The 13,552-nt window shown below is 39.6% G+C and overlaps 1 protein-coding gene across 1 annotated transcript in view; it reads left to right on the top strand.

The window, feature by feature from the left end:
• ARHGAP10 (Rho GTPase activating protein 10) overlaps positions 1–13,552 on the top strand; it is a 183,960-nt gene that overhangs the window by 92,318 nt on the left and 78,090 nt on the right. Inside the window, exons 14-15 of the mRNA XM_060246668.1 lie at positions 5,184–5,258; positions 11,339–11,426. Of these exons, the coding sequence (XP_060102651.1) occupies positions 5,184–5,258; positions 11,339–11,426 (163 nt within the window). The remainder of the gene's footprint in view (positions 1–5,183; positions 5,259–11,338; positions 11,427–13,552) is intronic.

Below are 13,552 nucleotides of genomic sequence, written 5' to 3'. Positions count from 1 at the left end.
CCTCTGCTTCTGAGTAGACTCTGCTCCTAAATGATCTAAGATAAACAATATAAATGTGCACAAAATAATCCAAAGCTTCTACCTTAAACAGACTGCTATATGAAACACAAGAGTGCATGCAGGCACTTAGACATGACCTCTATTCTCAAGCAGTCTGCACCAAAATGAATTCAAAACAGTCTGCAGAAAAATCACAGGCACTTTTAAAGTGCATGCCGGCAGTTTTAGAAGATTAAGAGTCTGCTGTAGACTCATGAACCAAAATCATAAGAGAACAGTCTATAATGAATTCTTTCATCCAGATTGTACACAGAAACTTCAAGAAACCAATTATCCCATTTCACAGTCTTGCTTGTTCAGTCCACTGTTTTTTCAGTGAAATGTAGGATAAATAATAAGTTCATCCACATTAAGCCAGTCCACGTTAGCCAGTGTCAAACGTTTTGTTGCCTTTTTAAAGACTGATGGCTTTTAAGTGGAACTGTGGAGAAAATGCACAAAATTCAACAGTACAAGAAATGCAATAAAAGTTATACACCTTTAATGAAGGTTGCATATTATTACTCCTTACCCCCAAAATCCTGTCTCTTCCAAGGCTCTAGCTCATTCTTTGTAAGGACGAAGTGGTTCTCAAAGGACCATTGTATCACTTTCTCTCTATGAAGGTTGCCTTCCTGATTGCATGCAGGTGTAGCAATTTAAAGTGACTTACTAACTGAATCTCAGCCTATTCACTACTGATCTATTTAATGCTAGTTTTGTTTTTACAAGAATGGTGAAAAGTCTAAACATTGATTCAAGCCCAGAAGGGAAAAGGTTCTTAATTTAAAAATAAATTCTGTTTCTTTCTGCAGTAAAACCTTAGAGACATTTTCCCAACTGTATTATCTAGTCTTATGTGTGTTTAGCACACATTATTTCATGTCAACTGCAATGTGGTCAGCTCTCATATAATGTTCCACAATGCGAGCATCTTTAATTTGATTATGAACCCTAGATGGGTGTTCTAACACCCGTGTTCATATTGCACATGTGGAAATTCATGTGTACAGGAATCCACAAGGGCAGACCAACAAACAAAACTTATTTGGTTGCACATGTGGCTAGAAAAGAAAATTTAAGATTTATGCCTTTAGCTGGATCTGTGAAGCTATCACTCTCAAACATAAATTTGCATGCTTTGCAATGTCCACATCTGATGTTCCCCTTTATTCTAGTAATCTGCTCTTTTATTTGACTTAAGATGTCTGCCTTCACTAACATGTTTTTTAAATTCTTCCCATGTCTCAGTCCTATTTCAGGTCCATTTTTATACCCTGGCAGATGTGAAATAATGTGCCAGTGTTTCCTTATTATTTTGTCGATATCATAAGAAAGTCCTGAAAATTGGAAGGCACATGTAATCTTGACTGACTTCCGTTTTAGTTTGTATTGTAACAACTGCCTTCTGTCCCTATGTCCCACTTCTTTTGGCTTTTTGCACAATATTATTGGGATAGCCCCTGTTCCTGAGTTTAAGTTCCAGAGCCTGAGATTCCTTGATGTAATCCTGTTCAGTTGTAGAATTCCTCTTAACCCTAATAAACTGCCCTAGGGGCAACCCTGTTTTCAGATGGTATGGATGATGTGAGGAAAAATGTAGAGTGGATTTTCTATCAGTGGGTTTATGAAGTTTATCAGTTTTCAGGATGGAAGGGAAAGGGAAAATGGAATCACATATCCTTATCCTTGATATATAAAACAGTGGCAGTAGTCATCAACTATTCAAGAGAGCTGCTTACTGCTGCTTACAGTTTGCCTTGACAGCTACCTTTATGTTTTTGTTGATGTCATAAGAAGTCCTGAAAACTGATAAACTTCATAAACCCACTGATAGAAACTCCACTCTTTTAATCGAAGTAAGATTACTTGGTTCTTTGGATAGGTCATGCTGAGTATACTTTGTATGAATGCACCTGGTAAAATGTGCGTTTCTCCATTTTCCTTAATAAATAGATTATTCACTGCCTAAGCCAGCATTTAAAGCAGTAAAATCATACAAAATTAAAACTGATTGTCCATAAAATCATACATAAAAGGCATAAAATACTGTTATAAAACTACAAATATAACAAAACATGGCAGTTATAGCCAACAGAATGGCAAAGGTGTTTCTCCAGTTTTATAGCGTGTACTTTATTCTTGATTCTAAAACACAACCTTCAGTGGGGTGAAAATCTGATGTTAGATCTGATTTTAGCCCTTCAGCCTGTGTATAGCTTTCCAGTTAGCTTCCTGCAGGCTGCTTCAGAAACCTCTTTATAAAGATATTAGTAGATACAGATGAGTTTTTACATGAGCCTCAGGCCTTTTGTTCAAAGTTTATATTGGCAGCTTACTGCTATATTTAATCCAGTGCTATGGAAGCAGAAAGCCAAGGCTCCCCTGAGGGGGTCATTGCTGCATTGAATATGAGTATTTATGCGAACACCTCTGTAAGCTAGATTCAGGTGGGTAGCCGGGTTGGTCTGAAGCAAATGTAATTTCTGACAAAAACACAACTGACTTTGCCACCAAACTGTGCCATTTTGTTCTCACCCCATAACCATTTCAGATTTGATGACAGAGGTTGTCCTTGAAAGGGCAGCTATTGTGAGAGCACTCTCAGCCCCACCCACCTCACAGGGTGTCTGTTGTGGGGGGAGAAGATAAAGGAGATTGTAAGCCGCTCTGGGTCTCTGATTCAGAGAGAAGGGTGGGGTATAAATCTGCAATTCTTCTTCATAATACCCCTGTATAAATCGATGGTACGGTCTCATTTGGAATACTGTGTATAATTCTGGTCACCACACCTCAAAAAGGATATTATAGCATTGGAAAAAGTCCAGAAAAGGGCAACTAGAATGATTAAAGGTTTGGAACACTTTCGCTATGAAGAAAGGTTAAAACACTTGGGGCTTTTTAGCTTGGAGAAACGTTGACTGCGGGGTGACATGATAGAGGTTTACAAGATTATGCACGGGCTAGAGAAGGTAGAAAAAGAAGTACTTTTCTCCCTTTCTCACAATACAAGAACTTGTGGGCATTCAATGAAATTGCTGAGCAGTCGGGTTAGAATGGATAAAAGGAAGTACTTCTTCACCCAAAGGATGATTAACATGTGGAATTCACTGCCACAGGAGGTGGTGGCGGCTACAAGCATAGCCAGCTTCAAGAGGGGATTGGATAAACATATGAAGCAGAGGTCCATCAGTGGCTATTAGCCACAGTATATTGTTGGAACTGTCTGGGGCAGTGATGCTTTGTATTCTTAGTGCTTGGGGGGGTTGCAAAGTGGAAGGGCTTCTAGCCCCACTTGTGAACCTCCTGATGGCACTTTTGGGGGGGGGGGTTGGCTACTGTGTGACACAGAGTGTTGGACTGGATGGGCCATTGGCCTGATCCAACATGGCTTCTCTTATGTTCTTATGAGCTTCTAACGGTACAAAAGAAAAAGGAAAGGAAGCCCTGGACACATTCCACCAGGCATTCAATGACTTTTACCCTACCATCAATATGACAACCATTCTATGTAAGAAATATATTTTCTGGACACCACTGAAAAAATACACAATGGATGCATAGACACCACCTTATATTGGAAACCTACTGACCAACAAACATACCTGCATGCCTCGAGCTACCATCCTAAACATACCAAGTGATCAATTGTGTATAGCCTGGCATTTGCTCCGATCCTGCTGACAGAGATTCCCACCTGAGGGATCTACAACAAACCTTTTTGGAACTAAAGTTTCCACCTGATGAAGTCAGGAAACAGATTAACAAAGCCAGAATGGTACACAGAGAAGACCTGTTACAACTGTTCCCTCTAAGCTTAGTTAGTGTGAGCTAGCTCACAGTTTTTTAGCCTCTGGTTCACACATTTTTGTCTTAGCACAGGAAAAATGGCCCCAAAGCAAACTAATTCTTGCAGTAGCTCACAACTTTCATGCCAGTAACTCACGAAATAGAATGTTTGCTCACAAGACTCCCCAGCTTAGAAGGAGTAGGAGGCTCAAAAAGGGCAATAACAGAACACCACCAGTGGTCACCCACAATTCTCAAAACAATTCAAGAAATCAACAACTGTTGGATAGTGACAGTTGTTATTCACATGCACTGGGGGGGCAAACCTTTTCTTGCACACAGACAACCCCCCAATCTTAAACAATATGGACACTGGTACCAGAGCTTACAATAAACCCAAGTGCAAACTTTGCTGCCCATACAACACAATCACTGGACCTAACTGTATCAACTACACTATCCCAGGCTCATTCACTTGCTCATCTTAAATGCCAACAGTGCCCTTCAGTTCTCTACATAGGACAAACCCTACACCAAAGGATAAATGGACACAAATCTGACTTCTCCTTTTCACTGTGGATTTTTCCTTTGTCTTCTAGTCAGGTCCACTGGTAGTTGGGTCTTACAAACTTGGAATGGGATGGAAGGGAAAATGGAGTCACATATCCTTATTTTTGATATATAAAATAGTGGCAGTAGTCATCAACTATTAAAGGGAGCTGCTTATTGCTGCTTACAGTTTGTCTTGAGCATCTCCTTGGCCATTATAATATTCAGAAACTCCCAAGACCTGATAGGGAAAATGGCACTGAACATAAAGATGCTTACATTTACCTGAAAAACAGAGCCACTGATGCATGTGTGAACATCTGAAGCTGCCTTATACCAGGTCTGGTCTATCTAGGCTGATGTTGCCTATTGTCAGTGGTTCTTCCAGGCATCAGGTAGAGAAGAAAGTCTTTCTTAGCATCTGCTGCTGGATGTGGCAGAGGCTGAATCTGGGCATTCTGCATGTAAAATAGCTTGTTTCCTAGAGCATAAATCCTTGTTCCAAGACTGCTATAACCTCTGGAGGAAAAAAACCTTCTGTTTATATTTGTGCCCTCTCGGGAGTTTTAATTACCATTTTCATTCTAGTTAACACAAATATTACTCAAAGCAGGAAAATTAAATTAAAATTAGGAGGTTGACCTTCTATGTTTTCCTAAACTTCCTCTCTGCCAAATTCCGTATATTCTAACTATATAGCATTCTTTCCCCCCCAGAAACTATGAGAATTAATTCAACCTTGAGACTGATTATTAAGTATTTTTAATTTCACCTTTTGTTTATGTTTGCTTTTGTTTTCCTATCAGGTATAAATGACCAAGGATTGTACAGAGTTGTGGGGGTGAGTTCAAAGGTCCAGAGGCTACTGAATTTGTTGATGGGTATGCTTATTTTTATTTTTCATTTATCTTGCCGCATTTAGCCTGCTGACTGCTGTTCTATTTAAGTTCTTATGGTAGCAGCTGGAAGGGGAGGGAAGAGGGGTTTTTTGTTCTCTGGAAACAGAGATAGACAGGGTGGTGAAGTAGTTAGCCAGATTATAATCAAGGGTACACAGGTTTGACTTCCCCTCTGCCATGGAGTCTCACTGGGTAACCTTGGGCCAGTCACTTTATATCAGCCTAAATATTTCACAGGACGATTGTTGTGATGATGATCTTCAGAAGGGGAAAACAGTGTTGTAAGCTGCTTTGTATCACCATCGAGGAGAAAAGCAGAGTATAAATTTCTAATTAAATAGGGATTGATAGGGACTTTTGGAAAAGTTAAAATGAATAGCATTTCTTTTCTAGGGCTTTTCTCCCCTACTGTGCTAGAGTAAATTGACATATTTGAAAGAAAAAAAAATCAAAGATAGTGTTTAAGTTATTTTTAAATAGTTTAAAGAGTCTTTAAATGGTCTGCATTGCAGCTGTGTAAATGGAGAACACACATGGGATGTGAAATAATGCAACCCCCCCCCCAACTTTAATTGAATAAATAACTCTCCAGATTGGATTTCTGGGCTGGATTGTGTTGCATGCCCATTTATTGGACACATTTTATATGTTAATATCCCTTCATATTTGTTTATGGCTAGTGAGGCTGCAAGCGGTCCCCAGCTTCCCAAGGATATGGGTACATAGATCAAATTTTTAATTTGCCATACTTAGCAGTTAGGACTGCAGTTTTTCTGGATTTCTTGTCCAGGGCACTTGACCGTACATGTAGTCAGATGAGCCCACTGGGATTTAGTTCAGCTTCCCAAGTCTCCCAAGGCTGTCACTTGACAGCAGAATGGGTCTGATTCTCAAGGATTCATTGATATTCAGAGAAGCTAGTTTGCAACAGGCTCCTCTCCAGAACCATGCATGCTCCATCTGTGCTGATAACACAGTGTTCTTTGGCAGAGAAAACTAGAGGAAACCAGCAAGTGAATTCATTTCATTACCCCAGACATTACGTGAATGGCAAAGCACTTTTATTTTATATGCTGCTGTCAGTTCCTTGCCACCTGTATGCCTTTCTTTTAACAGGCTGTCTCTTCAGGAGTTATGATAGGACGTCAGGCTTGAGAGCTTGTATTTCATGCAATGTCATTTTGTTATCAGGATCTTGCTAAATATTCATTTACTCATGGTGATTATAGATATCAAGTAATTCTTAGGTGCGCATGTAAATCCCCCTGTATCTTGAATAATCCTGTTATTGAAGAAATAATAGGAAGTTTTTAAAAAATCAATCAAAAGGCACTGAAATAAAACAGATGAAGTCGGCTGTGCTGCAATTCAAATTTATTATAGGGAATCAGATTTGGAATTAACAGTATAGCAAAGAAAGAACTTGATGTATTTTGAAATATTAACAAATCAACTCAACATACTTTTCTGCTTTGTTCAAACATTTATTATAATTAAAAAGGTTAATCCTTAATGCACATGAATTCAGACAGTTCTTGGCACAGAGTTTAAACTGATGTAGAATGTTCACTAGAGCCACAGCTAGTCCGTGTCTTAAAAGGGAACAACCAAAATGGGCTATTTGGGGACATTTCTATATCTGGCTGAAAGGAAGCCTCACTGTTCTAGTGGTGCAATGCTGTGAAAGTAGTTTCCTTTTAATCCAGTTATGACAGCACCCACCTCACGGTCCCACTGGGTCGCTTTTATGTGTTGTTTATGGCTACCCCAGCCCCTCTTTCTCCTCAGTTCTTGCTTTTAAACTTTTCCCTCAGGATTATAGAACTCAAGGGGTGGGTATGATATGGATTTCACTCTTCTAGTCTCTTCGGGGGTTTTGCTTTCAGATGGATGTATAATTCTAATCGTAGGGGACCACAGCAGCTTTGACAATTTTCACAAATTATAGGCACCAGAGAACTTTAAAATAAACCACATATATTTATTTCAACACAAAGTCTTAAACAGGGGAGATGGGAGATATTTACATGGGCTATAAAGTATCTCATGCAGTTAACAAGTTGCTCAGTAACTTCAGGCTTTATAATATCTTAGTTGTTTCAGGCTTTCTACTATAACTTTCTTCTTAGGTTTCTCAGGTTCACAGTTCCTATATATTACACTCTCCACCACTGGTATAGGCTGGCCTCTTGGGTATGATGTGTCAAGTCTCTCCAGTCGACTGGAGCCTCTACTCCCAGCCCTTCAGACTCTTAGACCCACATCTGTTCCCTCAACCACCTCTCCAGATCTTAAGAGATGTATATAAGTGTCTGTGACTGCTCAGGTCTTCACAGTGACTCTTCCTTTTAGTCACACACAGCCCCTTGCTGTTTTTATAGAGCTAGCAGTCAGCTTTGCTTCTCATGAAGACTCTCCTTAGCTACTGCCCCAGCTCCTTCAAAGACCAACTCTCTCAGATTCTGACAGACCACACACTCTCTCTGGCTCTGTCAGGCACTAACTACCTCAGCCTCTGTCAGACAACTAACTCTCTCCGGCTCTGTCAGGCACCAACTGACTCTCCTCAGCCGTTAGCTGACAATCTCACACACACACTGAGAGTTCTGAGCACTCTGGCCCCCACCCTCAGGTCACCTGACGCAGGCTCTGTGCGTCTTCAGTTTTCTGTTTAACCCATACTGTCACATCACAAATAAATATACATTTAGTTAGGATACTCTTAATTTCTTTTAAAATGACTTTCCACATGTTTCTGTTATATGATTTTTCAGGGGCAGTTTAATCCCATCCAGAACAGGTGAGACATCTGTTCCTGGATTGGCCTTGTTTTCCTCCCACAGCACTCCCATCTCATCTGAATTTTAAGTTTCAAATTATTTACCCTCATTCAGTCATTTTATTGTCTCCACACTCTGGTTCAGCACTTTTGCTATCAACCTGAATTTAGAAGGAAAAGAACCTGCCCTCTGGGAAGGAACAAAACCAACATCACACTGATCCTTTCAAGCCCATTGTGATCAGGCAAAGAAGAAGAACACTGTGGTTGAAGGCTGCAGTGAGGATTAACAGAGGCATGCTGTCTATTCCAGTCAACCAATTTAGATTATTTACCAGGGAGGAACCAGGTCTGAATCCAGATTAAAGAGCATCTAATTACTATGTGTATTAATAAAGTTGATTTCCCCCCACAAACAACTCTGTACAAATTACTTGAGCCCTTGGAATTCAGGATACATTGTGATCCTCATCTCCATTGCTATAGAATCTGCCCATGTCTGTCATGGATTCTACTGAAGTTTATATGATTTACACAATGAGCATATGTTTGTGCTGTCATGTTTATTGGACATAAACAGGCACTGTCAATAAGTCAGAAGTGTTCTTCATATGATGAAAGGATTGTGAAGACACATTTTATTGGTGGCATTAGGTTACTTTTTCAAATACTTATTTGGCATAAAGTTACCGTATGTTTCATAAACAGAACCTTGGGGACTGCATTTAACATTTTAGAGATTTACTTTGTTAGCTAGAGAGCCAATAGGATATGAAGAAATGAGCCTTGGACTTGAAATGGGACAGAATTTCAGTGTGTCTTCAGCACTGAATACTACAGACCTGGTTTCAAATCCCCATGTGGAGATGTGTTCCCCTCAGCTTTTCTTTTCCTCCATTTGTGTAATTTAGCTTTTCAGCCAATTTGTGATCTCTCTGCTAGGCTACTTTATAGTGGTGTTGTAGGGATAAAATCTGCTTCCTTCTCTTTCCCTTGCTTCGTTCTGCATCACAGCTTGCTTTGCCCGGCTTGGTCAATCACACAGGAGCTACACAGCAAAACCTCTGTTTTCTCCATTGGCTGACCAGCGCATTAAGCAACTTATGTACAGAAGCTCACTTGCCAAGCTATTTCATGTTTTCCCCTGGATCTTAGGCTCAAAGCATTGACCATGAGATTTCTATAATGAATGTCAATAAATCAAAAGAAGGTTTTCAACTTACAGATACACACCTGAACAACGTACTCAAGATTGCTACAGCACAGACATTGTCTCCAGATTTTGATGCAATAATTTGGAGCAATAGGTGTCAGTTATCAGACACTGTTAAATAAACAAAATATTGCTAATCTTTTAAGCATATTTTAAGTTTTTAAAAAAATCTTTGTGTTTGTGTCCTTTGTATAGTTTATATCTCTCCAACCTGGCATTACAGTTTACGATACACATGGCCTGGCCCAACAAGATCTCATTTGTGTCAGATCCAGCCCACATAACAAATGAGCTTGATACCCCTGGTTTAGAGGTTCTTTTGATGTAAGATCTGGATGCTTGGATACAGCCACTGAGAAAATTTAAGCATCTTGAAATTTTCTTAAGAAGGGTTGGTGATTCCTGCTTTCCTCCTCTTTGCTGCTGCTCTTTTAGCACTAATCCCTCAGTGTTTCTGAAAGTCCCCTGGAACACAAGAACAGCATTGTGGGTTCTGGAGTGGAAAGGAGGAATCAGGAGAAATCCCTTCTCTTGTCTTAAGAAAACCTAAGTGCTCTTAAGTCTTCACAATGTGATTGGAAACAGGACAGTTACTGGTAAAAAATATTATTTGACTTGTATTTTTAAATTATGTTTAAATAATTGATGTAATGAGGGAGAATATTCAGTTACAAGAAAAAATTGGCTGGCACAGCCCTTAGAAGAGAAGCATTTAGTCTCTGTTCAAAAGACTGCATCTTTAATAAAGGGCCCTAATTTGATCTGTTGCTGTCTGACAAGTCCCGTTACATTTGAAATTTAAAATCTGTGGACTGATCAAAATGTAATCGGTGTCATTTACCATTGCTGTAATTTTTGATATGTTTTCTGTCACTTATCATAACAAAAAAAAAATTGATTTTTTAAAAAGAGAATCACAATGTACCTAAGTCAGTTCATTGTATTTGTGATGCACTGGACTGTAAAATAACATCTTCAAGATATAGCACAGGTTTGTATTTTTAAAAAATAAAGTTGGTGCTATAGTTTTATTTAATTTTCTTTGTCAGGATGATTTTTTTTATGTTTTATCATTGAGGCATTTTACAACTCAATTTTACTGAGCCTCTGACTAGTTACAGAAATTGAAACCAATATGATTGCTGTTGTAATGTGTAAAATTGACAGTTTTAAAAAAGGAATTGTGGATATATGACTTGGTTCCTATCATCCTTTAATTACAGATTCAGTCAGCAATAGATCACTTTCAATCTAGGATTGCTGTGCTGTAATTTAGTTTACTCAATTAATTTCTTGCAGAGTGACTTGTATCACTGTAGGAACTTGTTTTTCTGTACTGTATTTAAGCAACAAGATTTCTGTTATATAAAAAATCCCTGCCCACTTCTCCCCAGAATATTTCTACAAGAATAACAGTGCTGGTCCAATGTACTGAGTGCAGTTGGCTTAAACTGAAGCAACTGTGATAGGATTGCACTGTAATGAAACATAACTTAATGTTATGAAATAAACAACCAAGGTTGTTTAGTTTTCTTAGTTCTTTAAAGCTGTTTTTTTTCTGATATGAACAACTCTGGGTGTTGACTGGAAGTGTTAATATCTGTACAGTGTTTTTAGACTAGCGTTTCTCTGTATCATTCGAGGGCAATATTGCTGAATATCACCATGGATTTTTTTTGTCACCATTCTGCACACTGTGTTTTGTTGATGTGTTGCAAGAATGTTTGCTCAGTGCCTTTCAGCATTGAAGAAGAGGTCTAAATTATTGCCTTGTCTCAGAAGTAGATCTCATGTGACCTGTGTGTTGGTTGTATGCAAATGTAAAGATCTTCATGATCCAAATAGTGCTGGGGATTGGTTGCCCGTGGTAGATGTATACTAACACACTATCAACACTCAGTCTCAGTACTGTCATATTGGGATGTGCAGAATGGGGCTGGTGGCACCTATTGTCATAGGTTCAACACTGGTATGCTTCTCTTCTCAAAGTTTTGTTTTGTAGATCTGACTAATGAAAACAGTAGTATATGATGAATGTGACTCCTATCCTTTTTTTGTTGTATTTGTTAGACACAAAAACATGTAATGAAGTTGATCTGGAAAATTCAGTGGAATGGGAAGTGAAGACAATAACCAGTGCAATGAAACAGTACTTGAGGTAAGCTTACACTTTGTACAACCATTTGTCACTGACAAAGGATTTAAAAGTTTTATTGTACAGTCAAAACTGTATGTTTCTTTTAGTGGAAACATATGAAACGTTATTGCTTGTGGAAATACTCATGGAAAACACAGCTCCAATCTGTGGTTTAGCTTCCAGACCTGATCAGATGTATATCTGTCCTGACATCTACTGGTAGCTATTACATCTTAGATGAGACGATGGTGTAAGGAGGAAGGGTTTAAGTTTGTTAGGCACTGGGATGCTTTCTGGAACAAGCGGGAGCTGTACAAAAGAGACGGTCTCCACTTGTCCCCGGATGGAACCAGGCTGCTGGCGCTTAAAATCAAAAAGGTGGCAGAGCAGTTTTTAAACTAAATCTTGGGGGAAAGCTGACAGGAGATGAAATGTCTCTGGTTCGGGAGGACTCGTCTCAAAGAGATGAAGGGTTGGCTGCTATTTTTCTACTGGGTAATGGATCAGAGTTGTCCACTGTGATGGTGACAAGCAGTATGGACTGTCTGCCAGAGTCTCAAGGCGGCAGGAGGAAGGTGGCGTGCCTAGCTTGCCTGGGAAATTATAGATGTTTGTATGCAAATGCTAGAAGTGTTCGAAGTAAAATTGGTGAATTGGAATGCTTAGTGTTGGGAGAAAACATAGACATTGTGGGAATTTCAGAAACTTGGTGGAATGAGGAGAATCAGTGGGACACGGTGATTCCTGAATCTAAGTTATAGGGAGGGAGGGAAGGGTTGGAGGTGGGGTGGCTCTGTATGTCAGAGAGGATATACAATCCAGTAAGACTGAGGTTAGAGAATTAGATTCCCTTTTAGAAATGCTTTGGGTTGAATAGAGGGCCCAAAAGGAAATTTAACTATGGGAGTTTGTTATCGCCCACCAAATCAAAAGAGAGAGGACGATTATAATATGATGGAAGGCTTAAAGATAGCGGCTAAACATAAAAACTGTGTCATAATAGGTGATTTTAACTACCCGCAGATTGATTGAGTCAATATGTGTTCTGGTCGAGAGAAAGAAATTGAGTTTCTTGATGCTCTCAATGACTGTGCTATGGAGCAGATGGTCTCAGAACCTACCAGGGGTGGGGCGATCCTGGATTTCATCCTAAGTAATGCCCAAGACTTGGTGAGAGATGTAAAAGTGATTGCGCCGCTTGGGAGCAGTGACCATAATGTTATTGATTTCACCATTTGTATAAATAGGGAGTTGCCCCCAAAGACCAGCACAACCACGTTTAACTTTAAAAGGGGTAAATTCTCTGAGATGAGGAGGCATGTGCGGAGGAAACTGAAAGGAAAGGTAAATACGGTCAAAACCCTTGGGGAAGCTTGGAGACTATTTAAAACTATAATCCTAGAAGCTCAGATAAAATACATACCACAAGTTAGGAAAGGCACAAACAGGCATAAGAAAAGGCCTGCATGGTTAACAAACAAAGTAATGGAAGCTGTAAAAGGTAAGAAGGACTCCTTTAAGCGGTGGAAAACCAGTCCAAGTGAGATTAGTAAAAGGGAACACAGGCTGTGGCAAATCAAATGCAAGACTCTGATCAGGCAGGCAAAAAGGGACTATGAAGAGCATATTGCAGAAAACATAAAGACCAACAATAAAACTTTCTTCAAATATATTAGAAGTAGGAAACCAGCCAGGGAGGCAGTGGGACCCTTGGATGACCATGGGGTAAAAGGATTACTGAAGGAGGATAGGGAACTGGCTGAGAAGCTGAATGCATTTTTTGCCTCCATCTTCACTGTGGAAGATGAGAACTTTTTGCCCGCCCCAGAACCACTAATTTTGGAAGGGGTGTTTAAAGACCTGAGTCAGATTGAGGTGACAAAAGAGGAGGTCCTACAACTGACAGACAAATTTAAAACTAATAAGTCACTGGGTCCGGATGGCATACATCTGAGAGTTCTGAAAGAACTCAAAGTTGAACTTGTGGATCTTTTGACAAAAATCTGTAATCTTTCATTGAAACCTGCTTTCGTTCCTGAGGACTGGAAGGTAGCAAATGTCACCCCCATCTTTAAAAAGGGTTCCAGAGGAGATCCGGGAAATTACAGGCCAGTCAGTCTGACTTTAATACCAGGAAAGTTGGTAGA

This window comes from Heteronotia binoei, chromosome 9 (assembly GCF_032191835.1).
Source record: "Heteronotia binoei isolate CCM8104 ecotype False Entrance Well chromosome 9, APGP_CSIRO_Hbin_v1, whole genome shotgun sequence".
Lineage (NCBI taxonomy): Eukaryota > Metazoa > Chordata > Lepidosauria > Squamata > Gekkonidae > Heteronotia > Heteronotia binoei.
Note: the sequence above shows the minus strand (reverse complement) of the source record. Positions and strands in the feature narration are given on the sequence as shown.